Genomic DNA, 18,672 nt, shown 5'->3' on the forward strand with positions numbered 1-18,672 from the left:
CAGTCTGCCCATTCTCCTCTGACCTCTGGCATCAACAAGGCATTTCCGCCCACAGAACTGCCGCTCACTGGAGGTTTTTTCTTTTTCGGACCATTCTCTGTAAACCCTAGAGATGGTTGTGCGTGAAAAAATGCGTGCGTGAGAAAATCCCAGTAGATCATCAGTTTCTGAAATACTCAGACCAGCCCTTCTGGCACCAACAACCATGCCACGTTCAAAGGCGCTCAAATCACCTTTCTTCCCCATACTGATGCTCGGTTTGAACTGCAGGAGATTGTCTTGACCATGTCTACATGCCTAAATGCACTGAGTTGCCGCCATGTGATTGGCTGATTAGAAATTAAGTGTTAACGAGCAGTTGGACAGGTGTACCTAATAAAGTGGCCGGTGAGTGTACTTAAACTAATATATAGATTAAAAGTAAATATAGCTTTAATTTGAAGTACAACATGTCATAAAAAATGTCTGAAAATAAACTTGGTAGGAAAAAAGCATTTCAAAGTTAGAACTGCGTATCGTGACACAGGCAGCTTTGAAAAATCAGGCTTTGTCCGAAGGGTGAAAATGAGCTTAGTGCTAAAGGGGTTAAACTATACCACTTCACCATTCTTTTGTAATAAATACCCTAACTCAGTGGTCCCCAGTGACCGGTGGGCATGGGTAGGTGGTCTGGTGTCTAGCCAAAAATGTATGGCTTATATTGGCCGAAGAAGAGCCCCCTTCCCCACACTTATATTAGCCCTGTTCCTGTTCATTGTCTCCCCTGTTTCCATTGGCCATTGATTTTTTTTTTTTTCTTTCATAGAGTTCGGCTGAAGCTATTCTCTTGAAAAAAAATAAGCCAGACCCAGCAGGTAAAAAAATATAAAAGTTAAGCCAAAATTAACAAGATTTTCTGCAATTTAGTTTTTGTTCAGTAAATTTGTGAAAAAATAAAAAAGACAATTTTCCTTAATTGCGGCTACCCATAGAATAAAAAACATTTTTATATGGTATGGTGAACGGCGCAAAAAGAGAATAAAATTACCAAAAATTGATAAATTTTAATCTCTTCCACAAATAGGAGTCGATAAAATCTAATCAATTTGCCATAGATGCCCCAAAGTGATAAAAAGTACATCTCACATGGCCAGAAAATTAAGCCTCGATATATCCACATTAGAAAAGAAAAATGCAAATCGGCTTTAAAAGGCGCTCATTTCATTCTATCCCTGGGCTTGTGCCAGTACGTCAGTTTACCACCACATATGTGATTTCAGTATACTCGGATGAAATTGGGCATTAAACTATGAAGAGCTTTTTGTCATTTAATCCATTGTGAATGTTTAATTTTCCGCCCAAATTTAAACGTATTGCCAAAAAAAATTACAATTTCCATATAGCACCTCCATTTAGTTGTAAGATTTATAAAACCTAAAAAGGGTTAATTAACTTCTTAAAAGTAGTTTTTCATAAGATTAGGGGTATAGTTTCCATATTAGGAAAATTTATGGTTTTTTTTTTTTCAATTATTTAGGCCTCTCACTGTCAATTGAAAGATGAGCAGGTGCCTCCAAATACAGGTTTTGACAATTTTATGATTGTAAACCTCATAACAGTTTATGCATAACAGTTTATGTGAATGCTTAACCCCTTATCACCGACACTAGTTTTCAGCTCAATGACCAGACTCGATTTTTCAAATCTGACATGTCTCACGATAATTGGTTATAACTTCGGAACGCTTTAACATATCCCGGTGATTTTGAGAATGTTTTCTCATGATACATTGTACTTCATGTTAGTTATAAAATTTAAGTGATACGTTTTGCGATTCGTTCTGAAAAAAAGTAAAATTTGGCAAAAGTTTGTAAAAATTCTTCATTTTCCAAGTTTGAAATGTTCTGCTTTCCAGATAGGAAGTAAAACTACCCAAAAAGCTTGATAAATTACATTTACGGAATGTCTGCTTTATGTTGGGATGATATTTTGTGCATCCTCTCACTTTTCTAGGATGTTATGAGGTGCAGAACTTTAGGTGCGATTTTTCAAATTTTCATGAAAATTGCCAAAACTCACATTTTGAGGGAAAACTCAGCTTCCAAGTGACTTTGTAAGGCCTAAATAATAGTAAAACCCCATAAATTACCCCACTATAGAAACTTCACCCCTCAACGTATGTAAAACAACTTCTATTAAGTCCATTAACCCTTTAAGTGTTTCACATGGGTTAAAACAATATGGACCTGCGATTTAGAAACTATGGAATTTTTTTTGGAAAATACATTCATTTAGGCCAAACTGACAGCTTCAGAATAAATTAAATGATGAAACGCACTGCAACGCTTGATGCTCAATTCCTCCAGAGCGTACTGATACCACATATGTGGTGGTAAACTTCTGTACAGGCGCACGGCCGAGTATACAATGAATGGAGGCGCCATTCACTGCAGATTTGTATTGTCACATTGTACTACCTATACATTTTTATTTTTTTTGGTAATGCAAACATATGAGGGCTTATTTTTTACGGAATGAGATACAATGTATAGATAATTCATTTAGGGGGGTCTATAGCTTATTCATGAGATTTTATTAACTATTTCAAGGGGGACACAAACAAAATCATCAATTTTTATTTTTGATTTTTAGCATTTTTTTTCCCCCCGCTCACCGTAATGTAAAAATAATATTTTATCTTTATTCTCTGGTTCACTACGATTACGGTGATACCTCATTTATATAGTTTTTCTTATCTTTGCTCAATTTTCCTGAGCAAAACCAATATTGGAGAATATCGCATTGTTTTTACTATTGACAACTTTTTATTGCCATAACTTCTGTATTTTTCTGTTGTCAGATCTGGTTGAGGGCTTATTTTTTGCGAAGAGAGTTGTTCTTTTCAGTCGTATCATATTAGGGAACGTAGCTTTTTTTGATCACTTTTTAGAACATTTTTTGTGATGGTGTTTGATGAAAAATTGTATATTACGGGAAGTTTTTCGTAGTTTTTTTTTCATCGTTCACCGAGTGGGTTCAATATTGATTTAGATTTATTGTACAGATTAATACGGACGCGGTGATACCAAATATGTATGTTTTTGTGTTTTATTTACTGTATTTGCATTTTATGTGTTACTGGGGAGATTATGGGACTTTTATTTTATTTATTTAATTATATTATAAAAAGATTTCATTTTTTTTTTAACTTTTTTACATTTTCTACTTCTTGGCTTGAATAAGCGATCATCCGATCGCTTATTCAAGCCTTTACACTGCAATACACTTGTATTGCAGTGTATAGTGTAAGTAACTGAGCATGCTGCGCATGCTCAGTTACTTGCAGCCGGGTCCTGCCAGGAAGGCAGGACCCGGCGAGAAGAGGAGCCGACAGCCTCGGGTCACTCGTCGGGACCCGGGGCAGCGGCAGGAGGGATCGGATCCCCCGGTATCTATTATGCAGTCCGTCGCACACACCACGTCAGCTGCTCACTGACATTACAGTGTGGTCCAATGGTGGTACACACACACACACACACACACAAATGTCAGCTTGCAGCTTCCATCATGACGCAAGCGACAGACCGCGAGGAGACACAGAACCAAAGCATCGATGGATAGAAGAGGACCTGCTAGGGGAAGGGGGCGTAGGAAGGCAAGTACACATTTTGTTTTTTTTTAATAGACTCTAGAATAAGCCAAGTTAGAGTCTTTCAGCACATTTTTTTGTGTTGAATTTAAGAAATACCAAAAATTTTTTTGATAAGTAAACAAAAGATATCGTACAAATTTTTTAACTAACTTTAAGTACAATATGTAACAAGAAAACTATTTCAAAATTCCCTGGATACGTTAAAGTGTTCCCAAGCTATAACTACTTATAATGACACAAGGCAGATTTTTAAAAAATTGGACTGTGCCTTTCAGGCCAAAATAGGTCTTGTCCTGAGCGGGTTAATACAACAAACTGGAAAATGAAAGCAGTACATTTTAAGAATAGGTATCAAATTTTAACCCTGAAATACCCTTTACATTAAAGGTTCATCGCTTGCAAACCACACATTGCTACCCGCCAAGAGCAATGAACGCCTACTATCCTTGATACCGCATAGAGTTAAGTACATCTAACAAGTATTCACCTCTGCTGGTGTCAAGAAGAACACGTTTTGTATTCTTATTGCTCCAGGCACACAGAAAGAAGTCCAGTGTGGCACAGGGTGCAGAAGATGAGGTATTTATTCTTTTCTATTTCTGGTCAGATCTGGAGGTGTCCAGAATTACACACATATGGTTTGAGAGTCCCCTAGGGAGTCTCCTTTATTTGTGCTCTGAGGTCTTAGGGAATCAGTTTGGTCGGAGAGGAGGGAAGGGGAGCCGCAGTATTATACATCTGCTCTAGGAGTGTCTATTATTATTTTCTTCAGGATATCTCCATTATTATTTGTTTGAGCAAGTAGTTTGTCTCCAGGAGGAGTATTTTTACATATTGCATGGTCTGGAATCTGGGTTGGTATTTGTTGCTATAATGTGTTATATATCACTTTTTGGGTGGCAGTTCTTCCTCTACTGTGGTTGTTTGTGCATCTAGGTTGCGGGTTACTTCAAATTGAGCAGTAGGATAATGCAGTCCTCGGACTAATAAAGGTTGTGCTCCCCTGCTTTAAATAAACTATATGAATTCACTTTCAATCCACTTTAAAAGTACCAAACAAGCAAGTACACTTACTTTGACCTCTTCCGTAATCTGAAATTCTTCATGAGCTACATTGTCAACTTCAACCATGAGAATTTCAGGAGCCATTTTTGTATCAGGCACAACTTGCTCACTGTTCTCTTTTCCAATAATGTGTCTTCTTGCCGAGGATCTTCTTTTTTTCCCCTCTATTATATCCTCAGTTTTGTACTCATCGGCTTCAGCATTAAGTTGCTTATTGATACGAATCCTGTAAAACAAATAGTACAACAGAGAAATAACAAAAAGTCAACGTTAAAAGGGATTGTTAAAGGATAGTGCCTAACTTGCTGATCTATGGGGGTCACCATGATGTGACCCCGAAGGATCACGATCACAATCCAATGTACTCCCATTGCAACCAGGGATGACCGCAAAACCCGGTTGTACAGGCTGTGCTGCTCTTCTCTATGGAGCGGATGGAGAGAGAGCCCTGTACTTGGCAATCTACGTCAGCTCCATAAAAATGAACGGGGCAGCCTGAGCATGCGCAATGGCTTCTCCGGTCATCAAAGGGTGCGACAGGGGTACATCGAACCCCCTTTCTTGTTATTCGTGGGGCCCCATCACTGAGACCCCCACGATCAGCTTGTTAGGGGCTATCCTGCAGATTGTTCAGTTTTACTTTACAAACTACATTAACAGTGAGGAAAAAAAACTGTTTAAACAGATTTCTACTTTCTGTAAAAGCAATAACAAAATGAAATATGCAGACAATTAAACCTTTTTTTAATAGGAAAGGGGGGGGGGCACACATAAGCATTTAAGTGTGCTTGGTTTAAAAACCTTGCAGTGGTGCAATGTTTTCAAATCAAGCACAATTATAATGTGGTGTATGCCTCCTGAGACAGGATCCATTCTGATTTTTGCTCTTCATAGCTTAGTTCAAAAACTTTAATTATGAAAATAACCCTGTCTACGCCCTAATAACCGCTTCTGTCTGTGTTGTCTGCCAATTATTCATGCCTCCATTCGGGTTTCTGCCCACCACCTCACCCTCTCCAGCCAGAGAGCTGGTGACAACAGCCGGCTCTGACTTCGGAGCTAGAAGAGGCGATCTGCACAATATGGCATCGTTCAGTTTGTTTTTGAAGGGAAAATCACAATTTGGGTCATTGCTCATTTAAACTTAACTTTCTTTATTGCCACAATGTTCTTTCCTCATAATGGAATCTATTTAGCCAAATACACCAATAAGATGCCACCCTGATGTTCTTAGGTTTGAAAGCCAATCGTCAATATCGTCAGACCACAGGATATGCCTCCAAAAATTATGGTCTTAGTTCCTTTACAAACAGGGATATTAAAGGGGGTATTAATGCCCAGAGAAGAATCTGGGCATTAACATTTGATTCATCTGTCATATACCACATATAGTTGAGTTTAAAGCCGAGTATAAAATATATTGACACAAAAAACTGGAAAAACCTATTGACTTGAGTACAATCCGAGGGTGGGAAATGCATTGGTTACAGTCCCCAGTAGTATACAGCCAGCCCCCTCGAGTATACAGCCAGCCAGCCCCCTCGAGTATGCAGCCAGCCCGCCGCCCGCCCCCTCGAGTATGCAGCCAGCCCGCCGCCCGCCCCCTCGAGTATGCAGCCAGCCCACCGCCCGCCCCCTCGAGTATGCAGCCAGCCCGCCGCCCGCCCCCTCGAGTATGCAGCCAGCCCGCCCCCCGCCCCCTCGAGTATGCAGCCAGCCCGCCGCCCGCCCCCTCGAGTATGCAGCCAGCCCGCCGCCCGCCCCCTCGAGTATGCAGCCAGCCAGCCCGCCCCCTCGAGTATGCAGCCAGCCAGCCCGCCCCCTCGAGTATGCAGCCCGATGCCGTCACACACAAAGCTGATGAGCCCTTTTCCGCAGATTTCATGATTGCTAAAAGATTACCTACCCTTTCTCCTTACTCTAGCGCAGAGACTGAAACAACTTTTTTGTTATACACCAAATTAAGTAAATGTTTAGATAACCGAGTCTGTACTGCGATCCAATCTTCCTCATGGGCAGCAGAGGGGTCAGTTACATAGTGCTTCCTGGCTAGTTCTACTTCCCTATATAAAGAATCTTAAAGTCCTAGAGATATTCTATTTTTCTGAAAATTATAATAAATAGGTCCTTAAGATATACTTTAATAGCATCCCAAGTAACCAATAAGGGCACAGTACCGTCAGTAGCCCCCAAAAAGTTAGTAACAGTATTAAGTTAATAAGGCCACCTTTTACGGACAGAATTGGTAGCCAAAATGAGTTAAAATCTCCTGCATCTGCTAGATCTGCATATGCTAGATTCCAGCTATAAAAAGGCTGAAGGTAAAGCAACAGTGGAGAATGACTTGACAATCACCTGGGTAACAATGATACCATGTCTAGATTAGGCAACATGATGAAATTTACTGGGGCCATATGCAATCTAGAGAGTGATTTATGTGAACTAGATTAAGACAATAATTGTTGTTTACCAGGATGTTGCAGTCTACACACATCAGCCAACCTAAATCGAAGACCTTTCATCCAAAGAAAGCTAGAACAGGGGTAGCATTAGAATAAGGTGGCCAAAATCAAACTAAAAACTTGTCAATCACATTATTAAAGTCTCCTACAATGGTGAATTTGTGTAATTAGCTACAAACAGTAAGATTTTATTTAAAGGAAACCTACCATTTCATGAATTATGAACCAAACATGCCTTGAGAATGCTGTAGCTATACTGATGCAAAATCATATCTTGGTTAATCCCTGAACAACAAGTAGAAAAACTTAGATTCGCTCACCACCAGGTCCACATGTCCAAAAAAAAAGGTTCTTAATGCATAAGAAGTGGATAAAACAAGTAGGACGACACTCACTTGAATCTGGTTAAAATAGTAGAAAAGCTTCATTCATCCAATGTAGGAACAATACAGGCAGGTAACAGTGACATGGAATGGAACACCATACACCTCTGACGCGTTTCAGACCATCAGGTCCTTAGTCATAGATGTCATAAATGGAATGGGAGTAAATCAGAAAGAACCATGTGCTATGCCAAGAATACAAATTTTATTAATACATAGAAAAACACACCAAAAAAAGGGGAATAAAAACATTTAAAAAGGAACACAGTCCTCTATACATAACCAGAGGGAGGGTAGGGTATATGATAAGTACCCATAAAGACCACCTCCCTATACAGCCCCCAAACCTTTTAAACCTGTCCAGCAAATGCAGTACAACAAGTAACAAGCCAAAAAAAGGTATATGCCAGAAGTACCAATGGAATGTGCTGCCCTGCAAAGGCAGGGGAGCCAATATAGCAAAAGGTAAAGTATGTGCAATGATAGTTACCAAGAGGCGCTGGGCTGGCAGGGAAAAAGGGGGAGAATGGGGGCTGGATGAGGCCCCACGCGTATCGCCACACCCAGTGGCTTCCTCAGGGGTAACTGGTGTGATGGGTGACACAGTATAAATACCTGTATGAATAGAATTAGTGGTGGCAGGTGTGGAGCGCCATGATGGAAAGATGGGCGCTCTGCGTGCTGCTTAATGTGGTGCGCATGCGCCTATTTTTTGGTGCGCGTGCGCCTATTTTTTGGTGCACGTGCGCCACATTTCGAGTGTCATTGGTCACATGATCAGACGTCATGTGACCAAATATAACGGCGTGCCAGCGCCGCATTGATGAGATGCAAGAGCGATGCTTCTGCGCGCAGAGCGCCCAAAATGATTGTATGTGTCCTATATGGTTGTTGCTCCAAAAGGATATGTGATAAAGAAGGGGAATACTATAAAAAGGTAAAAATATAAAAATATAAAAATACCTCGGGAAGTGCACAAATGTTAATATCGATGAGTTAATCAACAAGTGAATGAATGAGTACCTAAATAGGTAATTGGTTAATGTGCGATAGTATATACATACTTTTTATAAAAATGAATAAAGATTCTTGTGTGATGCGCATGATTCGAATATGCAAAACATATAGCAGCAACAATATATATATATATACATGAACATGCATCATAGATGAAACATAAAGCAAAGAAAACTACTACCCCAAAAACACATATAATAACAGACACATACATGGGCCCATGTACACACGCGCACACACACACATACACAGAGTACACACACCTGAAGAACCACCTTAGTTGAAGACATCAAAAAGGGAGAACATATATCAAAAGTACACAAATACACGTATCTCCCGATATCTATGCTGGTCACGGAAATTGAACTACAGACAAAAAAGGATAAGGATGACAGGCGAGTCCCGGGTCCGCTGGAAAGGAGACCCAAATATTTGAAAAGTTATTTCTGCCGGAGGATGGAGCAACCAGAGGTCGGACGAGCCAGAGTGAGGGAAGTGAAGAAAAATGGAATGCATATGAGGCAAAGCACAGGGACCTGCTGGGTACCAGATGAAAGAAGAGATATAACAAATATACTATAGAATGTACAATTATACATACAAGAATAAATAACGAAATTGTAGGGAGAAAGACCACCAAGTTAATAGTGTAAAGTGTGGTGTAAGAAATATAAACCGGAAAAGTGAGTGAAGAGGATGATGATGTTGAGGGAGGGAGACCAAGAATTGGAAAAGAGGAGAGATGAAGGGGTGCGCACGGTGGGAAGTGACAAAAGCTGCGAGATAGGTGCAGAGTGAGACACGACCGCAAGGGTGAAGAAACACAGTAAGCAGTAAACCAAGTGGAGTGTGTACAATGTAGGGAGTCACACCACGAGAGCAAAAAACAAATATATCATAGGGCTGTCGTGTAAAGCGTGGCTCAAGAATGTGACAAAACCATAATGAAAGATGAAGGATAGAAAGTCTAAGGGTGGAAGAAAATCAGAACCGATAGTTAGGTGTACAAGTGACAGAGAAAAGGGGGAAATATAACAGGGTGAAGGTGAAGAATATGGAGAATATAAAGAGGTTTGATAAATGGAATGGGAGTAGGCCGACATACCGAGCTCCCTGGAAGCAGAACCACGCTATTACAGGTGCTCAGTCAAAGGCATACAAAATATACTGTGATAGTGTGGTTCTGCTGCCAGGGAGCTCGGTATGTCAGCCTACTCCCATTCCATTTATGACATCTATGACTAAGGACCTGATGGTTTGAAACGCGTCAGATGTGTATGGCGTCCTATTCCTGGTCACTTACCTGCCTATATTGTTCCTACATTGGATGAATGAAGCTTTTCTATTATTTTAACCAGATTCAAGTGAGTGTCATCCTACCTGTTGAATCCATTGGTTAATCCCTGAGCTAATAACAATTATAAAATTATGATAATGAAGTTGTCTCGCTACTGTGGCAAGGCTCAGCGCTTTTCCTAGCACATTAGTTATGCAATGCTTCACAGGATGATGAAGGCAGAATTATCAATTGCTGCACCATCCCGAGCTGCTGTGATCCGGCTCAGGTTGAGTAGTCCGGTCTGGGCTAAGCCCTGTGAGTAATAGAAGCTTGTGTAACTTGTGCAATCATGCAATCCAGCTTTCCCAAGGTCCTGAATGTTATAATAGTTTTTTCAGCAAAACCACTGAACTCGGGGATTAACCAAGATATGATCCTGCATCAGTGTAGCTACAGCATTCTCAAGGTATTTTTGGTTCATAATGCATCAATTCAAATGGTAGATTTCCTTTAAGACCTTAGAGTAAAGAGGAGGGACATATGTAAAATATTAATATCATGAAAAATAATTTAGCATCGGGCGAGACCATATGAAGACATAATATTCTGTTATTCTTGAAGTATTCATGCAGGATAAAGATGCAAACGAAGTTCAGCTTCAAACGGAGTTCACGTGAAGTAAAATCATGGCATTTTATTGGACAACTTTAACCCCTTAATGGCCGCCGTATCGGCTTTTTACAGTGGTCATTAAGGGTACTTCTTCTGACGCGGCGCCTTTCTACGGCGGCGCAACAGAAGAAGATTTCGAGAGATCGGGTCCTGCAAGTGAAAAACTCTGATCCCGGGTGTTTAGCCCCTTGCACGGGGTTCCGATCCCTCCTGCCTCAGCCCCGGGTTCTGACGAGTGACCCGAGGCTGTCGGCTCCTCTCCAAGAAGTAGAAAATGTAAAAAAGTAAAAAGATTTAGTCATTTGAGAATATAATTAAATAAAATAAAAGTCCCATAATCTCCCCAGTTACCGTATTTTTTGCCCTATAGGGCGCACCGGACTATAAGGCGCATTAGTCCGATGCGCCTTATATATGTAATAATTACATATATAAGGCGCATCGGACTATAAGGCGCGGGGTCCGGGGGCGTGGCGGGGGCGTGGCGGAGGCTTGGCGGAGGCGTGGCGGAGGCGTGCCGGAGAGCCGACATGACGTGACGCGGCGACGGGACGCGACGCCGAGACGCGACGGGGAACGCGGGGAAGGTGAGCGGGGAAGGTGAGGGGGAGGTGGAGGAGGGCAGCGGATCATACTTACATAGGTCCCCGCTCCAGGTCCCGCTGGAGATCTGCTGTCTCCGGTCTCCGGTAGCGGGGACCTATGTAAGTATGGTCCGCTGCCCTGTGCCCAGCGCCATACATAGGGCGCACCGGACTATAAGGCGCACTTTGGATTTCCACGGAAATCCAATGCTTTTAAGTGCGCCTTATAGTCCGGAAAATACGGTACACATAAAATGCAAATAAAGTATAGAAAACACGAAAACACATACATATTTTGTATCACCGCGTCTGTATCAATCTGTACAATAAAACTAAATCAATTTTGAACCCGCTCGGTGAACGACGTAAAAAAAAAAAAAGCTTGAAAAACTTCCCATCATCAAACACCATCACTAAAAACGTTCTAAAAGGTGATCAAAAAAAGTTACATTCCCTAATATGTTACGACTGAAAAGAACAACTCTTTTAGCAAATAATAAGACCTCAACCAGATCTGACAACATAAAAATACAGAAGTTATGGCCCTAAAAAGTTGTCAACAGTAAAAACAATGCGATTTTCTCTAATATAGGTTTTGCTCAGGAAAATTGAGCAAACATTAGAAAAACTATATAAATGAGGTATCACCGGAGTCGTAGTGAACCAGAGAATAAAGATAAAATATTAATTTTACGTTATGGTGAGCGGGGGAGAAAAAAAATGCTAAATATCCAAAATAAAAATTGATGTGTTTGTGTCGCCCTTGAAATAGTTTATAAAATCTCATGAATAAGCTTTAGAATCCCAAAATGAATTATATATACATTGTATCTCATCCCGTAAATAATAAGCTTCATATGTTCGCATTACCAAAAAAAAAAAAAAATGTATAGGTCGTACAATGTGACAAAACAAATCTGCTGTGAAGGGCGCCTCCATTCATCCTAAGCCCTGCCGTGCGCCCATACCACATATGGGGTATCGCTACACTCGGGAGGAATTGGATATCAAATGTTGCAGTGCGTTTCATCATTTAATTTAATCTGAAACTGTCAGTTTTGGCCTAAATGAATGTATGTTCCAAAATCGCAGGTCCATATTGTTTTAACCCATCTGAAACACTTAAAGGGTTAATAGACTTAATAGAAGTTGTTTTACATATGTTGAGGGGTGATGTTTCTATAGTGGGGTAATTTATGGGGTTTTACTATTATTTAGGCCTCTCAAAGTCACTTGAAAGCTGAGTTGTCCCTCAAAATGTGAGTTTTGGCAATTTTCATGAAAATTGTGGCACCTAAAGTTCTGCGCCTCATAACATGATAGAAAAATGAGAGGATGCATAAAATATCATCTCAACATAAAGACGACATGTTAATTATCAAGCTTTTTGGGAAGTTTTACTTCCTGTCTGGAAAGCAGAACATTTCAAACTTGGAAAATGAAGAATTTTTACAAACTTTTGCCAAATTTTCACTTTTTTTCAGAATGAAATGCAAAGCATATCACTTAAATTTTATAACTAACATGAAGTACAATGTGTCACGAGAAAACATTCTCAAAATCACCTGGATATGTTAAAGCGTTCCGAAGTTATAACCAATTATTGTGAGTCAGATTTGAAAAATCAAATCTGGTCATTAAAGGGGTTATCCGGGCTTTAAAAATTACCTAGGGCCGGGCTGGGGAGGGCTAGTTAAACATAATGAACATGGACTTACCTCGTCCGGTGCCGCGGTCCCTTCGATCCGTGCCCCTGTTTGTTTACAGGGGCACGGAAGCCGCGCACAGGGAGCTTCCGGTCCGCGATGTGGCCGGCTCCTCCCATCCGTCCCTATCTCTCAGCGTTGTAAGCGCTGGGAGATGGTGTCGCATGGGAGCATCTGGCTGGCCGGAAGCTCTCTGTGCGCACTTGTAATGAAACCGGCGCACAGAGAAGACCGGCCGCGGCGCGGGACATCGGCAGCACCGGAGGAGGTATGTACATGTTTATTGTGTTTAAATAGCCCTCCCCAGCCCGGCCATAAGAAATTTTTTAAACACAGATAACCCCATTAAGCTGAAAACTAGTGTCAGTGATAAGGGGTTAAAACAGGTTGTAACATGGCATGTGAACATGGATATAGGCATAGGGTTATGAGTGGACAGGACAATTGCCTGCGTATTTCAGAGAAAACTTTCTTTAAGCATGGCTAACTAAGAAGTGATAGTGGGCGGCATATAACTTAAAGGGGTATTCCGGGAATATGAACGTCTGACACAAAAACTCTTGATGATATAAATAAATGAATACAACAATACTCAATGTCATTAGTCACAAAACGGAGCTAAAATAATATGATTTTATGAATTACAAAATTTATGGCCTCTCTAAAGTAGGTGGAGTTATCATTAAGATGGCCGCCACTGGAAACTACAAGTTCCATGATCCTTTAGCTCTCAGTAACTCCTCCTCCCTTTTTTGCTCTGCTTCCAGTGATGATGTAACAGGTTTTCTTGCTCTGTTACCATAGTAATGATGTGTAACTGCCATCACCACAACACTGACCATACTGGATGCACTGCAACCAACCGACTACAGCCAAACGTAGTGGTGATCACATGACCCTGCCCAGGCAGGTACAGGACATGTGATGTGGACATGTGACCAGCGGCCATCTTCTTTTCTGCGATGGACCGCGCGGAGGAAATTAACGGACTGATTAAGGGGCCAGTTAAGCATTTTAATTCTTCATTGCAGTCTATGTCACCAGCATTTTCTGCTAAGGGGAGCAAAATTTTAAATAACAACTAATTACACATTAGCTTATATTTTGAGTGCCCACTTGTATATGAATTATGCTGATTCCTGGAATACCCCTTTAACTAACTGCAAGTCATGTGACCCAAGCACTGATGATGTTATATCCTATGTTTGTTTAAATGTTCAAATAAGTTCATACAATTAAGAAAATATGTAGCAAGCAAAAATACATTATGACGACATGATTAACCGGTTAAGGACCGGGCCCTTTCCTGTTTTTTCATGTCCATTTTTCACTCCCCACCTTCAAAAATCTATAACTTTTTTATTTTTACATGTAAAGAGCTGTGTGACGGCTTGTTTTCTGCGTAACAAATTGCACTTCATAGTGATGGTATTAAATATTCCATGCCATGTACTCGGAAGCAGGAAAAAAATTCCAAATGCAGTGAAAATGGTGAAAAAACGCATTTGCGCCAATTTCTTGTGGGCTTGGATATTACGTTTTTCACTATCAGCACATTGTAATGAAGGGGTTAAAACGAAATAGCCTCGGGTCTGCGGAAGACCCGAGCGAGGCTACCATGGAGACGTCACGGGGAGCAGCGAACCCAGGTAAGATGGCGGCGCCCACGCGCCGCTATCTTCTTGAGGCTGCCGGCAGCCATCGATGTGATAACACCCGCGATCGGTGCTAGCACCGATTGCGGGTGTTACCGGTAAGCCTTTGCTGCAATATGCAGCAAAGACTTACCGGCTATGGAGATAAATGACATAAATGATAAATGACATAGTGTCTCTTGGTAAGATCCCCAGGGTCCCTGGTCGGCATTATCTGGATACCCTGATATGTTATGATTTGTATCCTCCTCCTTCTCTGCTTTTCATAAGTCAAAGGCTCCGTCATAGGACTAGTGGGTTTGTCCTGGCTTATTGCGTTCGTGGAGTACAAAGGGGAACATCACATGGCATACAGGGCAAACTGCATTACCACTGCCTGTGAGCTATGAGATAACAAAAACACAGCATTCCAAGCAGCTCAATATGGAGAAATTCTGCTTTATCTAGACCAGTATGCAATATGCAGCCGCGAACCAGTTAAAGAAAATCTAAAGGGTTAATAACTTTACTAAAATCCTAAAAGCCGGTTTGAATAAGTTAAGGGGAGTAGTTTTTCACTATAGCAATGAAATTGCCCTTAATAAAATAAATTTGGAAATTTTCGTGAAAATGGCTACTAAAACATAAAAGCTTTCTACCATCCTATAGATACAAGAATTAAAAAAAAAATATTGATTACAAGAATCAGACATTAGGTGAATTGAAGAATTATTTTTAAGTCATTTTTGTGGTATGACCATTTGTTCAAAAATTATGAGAGTTCAAAGATTAAAAAAAAAGATATTTTTTCAAATGTCTTAATTTCCCGTTTTATTCATAAATAAATTCAAAATATATCACTCAAATGTTTCTACTAACATGAAGTACAATGTGTCACAAAAAAACCTCAATCAACTTAGTATATTAAAAGTGTTCCAAGGATATTACAATATAGATTGACAAATGTCAATTTTGAAAAATCTGGCTGTGTACATAATAGGCCTTAAAGGAAACCTACCACTTGAAGTGACAGGTTTCAGATGGAAATACCGAGCACCAGCTCAAGGTGAGCTGGTGCCGGAGCTTATTTTTGTTAGTGTTTTAAACCGCTGTATTGCGGTTTAAAACACTTGTTAAACTTTACAGCCGGTGCAGGGAGGTACGCGCTCGGCGCTTACCATGCGCGCGGCTCTCCTTCACTTCCTATGTGGTCGCGCGCATGGTAAGCGCCGAGCGCGTACCTCCCTGCGCCGGTTATAAAGTTTAAAAAGTGTTCTAAACCGCAATACAGCGGTTTAAAACACTAACAAAAATAAGCTCCGGCACCATCTCACCCTGAGCTGGTGCTCGGTATTTCCATCTGAAACCTGCCACTTCAAGTGGTAGGTTTCTTTTAAAGGGGTTATCCAGGTTTAAAAAATTTCTTATGGCCGGGCTATTTAAACACAATAAACATGTACTTACCTCCTCCGGTGCTGCCGATGTCCCGCGCCGCGGCCGGTCTTCTCTGTGCGCCGGTTTCATTACAAGTGCGCACAGGGAGCTTCCGGCCGGCCGGATGCTCCCATGCGACACCATCTCCCAGCGCTTACAACGCTGAGGGATAGGGACATGATGGGAGGAGCCGTCCATATCGCGGACCGGAAGCTCCCTGTGCGCGGCTTCTGTGCCCCCGTAAACAAACAAGGGCACGGATCGAAGGGACCGCGGACGAGGTAAGTCCATGTTTATTATGTTTAACAAGCCCTCCCCAGCCCGGCCCTAGGTAATTTTTAAAACCCGGATAACCCCTTTAAGGGGTTAAAAATAAGTCAGTGGGAAGCATGGCCTCAACCCTATGTTAGAAAGCTTCAGAGAGTAAATTAATCAGGTGTCCAAAGTAGTGTAGATTTGTACCATGTTAGCCATGTAGAGCAGAAGAAGAGTGAAGAAGTCAGGCGATACCTTTTTGAGTTTAAACTGAGTATATTTGATGGTGAGCTTTCGAGAATACTAGTTCTCTTCATCAGATATGATATTATGCATGAAAATTCACAGCATTTTATACATACTTGGCCAAGGATCCCCAAACTTTTTACATAGGGGGCCGTTCACTGTCCCCCTCAGATCGTTGAAGGGCCGGACTAAAGTTTAAAAATAAATAGCGGTACATGTGACCGCATCCATATTACACTGGCACCCCCCTCAATTATTTAATATACCGGTACTGCACCCCCTTGTGAACTATTTTATATATTGGTCCAATTAATTTCCTATGCTGCCCCCACCATTAATTATTTCCTATGCTGCCCCTCACAATTAATTATTTCCTATGCTGCCCCTCACAATTAATTATTTCCTATGCTGCCCCTAATAATTATTTCCTAAGCTGCCCCTCATAATTAATTATTTCCTAAACTGCCCCTCATAACTAACTATTGGCCCCCGGCCACCACAATCTTTTTACTGCCCTTTTAAATTAAAAAATAAAAACGCTGTACTCACCTAAGTCTCCTGCCGCGAGTCTTCTATCTTCTTGCCGCTTCCGGGCATGAAGGGGTGCGCGGCCGCGTGATGACGTAATTGCGCGGCCGCGCAGCCTAGTTCATGGGGCGATGTGCTCTGGGGTTGTATTCCGGCCACATCGCTCCAGTAATAGTGCTCGAGCAGCCGATTCCGGCCGCATCGAGCACTATACAGTGCCAGGCAGGAGCTTCCTGTCCGGACGGACGGAGGCTCCTGCCCGACTGTTGCAGGCCGCGAGGGCCCGGCGCTGGCGTGCCAAGTGTCGGGGGCCGGATTGAAACAGTCCACGGGCCGCATGTGGCTCGCAGGCCCTAGTTTGGGGAACCCTGTGCTAGGTAGTGATCATCAAAAGATTTGAATTTTTTTTTTTTTTTTTTAAGGAAAACTTAGTTATTTTAATCGTCTAATCACCATTCGTGTGGGAGTGCCCCTTTCTCAGACTTACTGCTGGGCCTAAGAGAGAAATTTTATTTTTTTACTCACCCAATCGTAAGCTGTGTGGGAGTTTACAACATCAGATAAACTTACGAGGGGTTACTCCGCATCAACCCACGGGGAGAAATTTTTGTTATAGGGACAGAGGTGATTAAATAACGGAATAACTAAAATTATTTCATACTTAAAAGGGAACCTGTCACCGCTGTTTCAAAAAAATTAATCCAAGACAGGCTCCCATAGAGCCCTTTAGTCCTAAAGACACCCCTTTTTCAACCAACACTAGCGATGTTTAGAAAAGCAGAAGTGTTATACTGTACCTGGTAGCTAGAGAGAACCCAGCGAGTTAAGGTGGGCGGATCACCTCGGCTCGAGTCCCCGGCCTTGCTCTTTGCATGTCTGCCAGTGCACGACTCTATTTTTCCTACGGCGCTCGGCCCCCTGGCCGAGTTCCCATGCACAGGCACTGGCCGCTCACATCGGTCATTGCTAATTAGTGAGCAGGAAGCCAGGGGGCCGCGTGACATAGGAAAGATAGAGACGTGCGCTGGCTGATGTGCACAGTGGTGGGCACTTGATTTTCTGCTTTTCTAAGCATCACTAGTGTTAGTTGAAAAAGGGGTGCACTTAGGACTAAAGGGCTCTATAGGAACTGGTCTAAGACTAATTTTTTTGAAACAGCGGTGACAGGTTCCCTTTAACACATATAAACAAACAATAATTGTAGAGAGTCAGCTCACATGGAAATCTTGGCTTTGATCGCAACCCCTCAGCAGTTTGCAACGGATAACCCCGGGTCTCAGGCATGCAAATAACAAAAAAGAAAGAGGACTCTGGTGAAATATTCTAATTTTTCAGCTTTATTCTTAGATGAAAAAGCATACACAACTTAGGCTTCAAGCCATGATAAGGATACTTTTATTGAAACGCGTAGGCCAGCAGTGCTTTTTTCCCTCATTTTTTCTTTGTATCTGTCCAAGTCGTGCATGCTTTTTAATCTATGAATAAAGCTGGAAGTTTAGTATTTTTACCTGGTGCGGGAGCCGGAGTCCTCTTTCTTTTCTGTTAACATGTATATCAAGAATGTATATACAAATGTATGAATATGCATATATACTATTGTATGTCAATCAGTATTTCAATGCACGACATGTACATTGGCCACACAATAAATTACAGGAATACCCCCCATGTCATTTCTGTCATTTAATCCTGGGCCCCCTTTTCTCACTATCCACCATGCCTCCCTTCTCAATTTGTTGTGCCTCTTACCTCCAATTGTTAGTAGAAGGTACTTGC

The 18,672-nt window shown here is 41.6% G+C and overlaps 1 protein-coding gene across 3 annotated transcripts in view; it reads right to left on the reverse strand.

Annotated features, from left to right (window-relative positions):
* LONP1 (lon peptidase 1, mitochondrial) overlaps positions 1-18,672 on the reverse strand; it is a 562,611-nt gene that overhangs the window by 427,636 nt on the left and 116,303 nt on the right. For all 3 annotated transcript variants that reach the window (XM_072113845.1, XM_072113844.1, XM_072113842.1), the window contains exon 4: positions 4,706-4,922. In XM_072113845.1, the coding sequence (XP_071969946.1) occupies positions 4,706-4,922 (217 nt within the window). The remainder of the gene's footprint in view (positions 1-4,705; positions 4,923-18,672) is intronic.

The sequence above is a fragment of the Engystomops pustulosus genome, chromosome 1, assembly GCF_040894005.1.
Source record: "Engystomops pustulosus chromosome 1, aEngPut4.maternal, whole genome shotgun sequence".
NCBI lineage: Eukaryota > Metazoa > Chordata > Amphibia > Anura > Leptodactylidae > Engystomops > Engystomops pustulosus.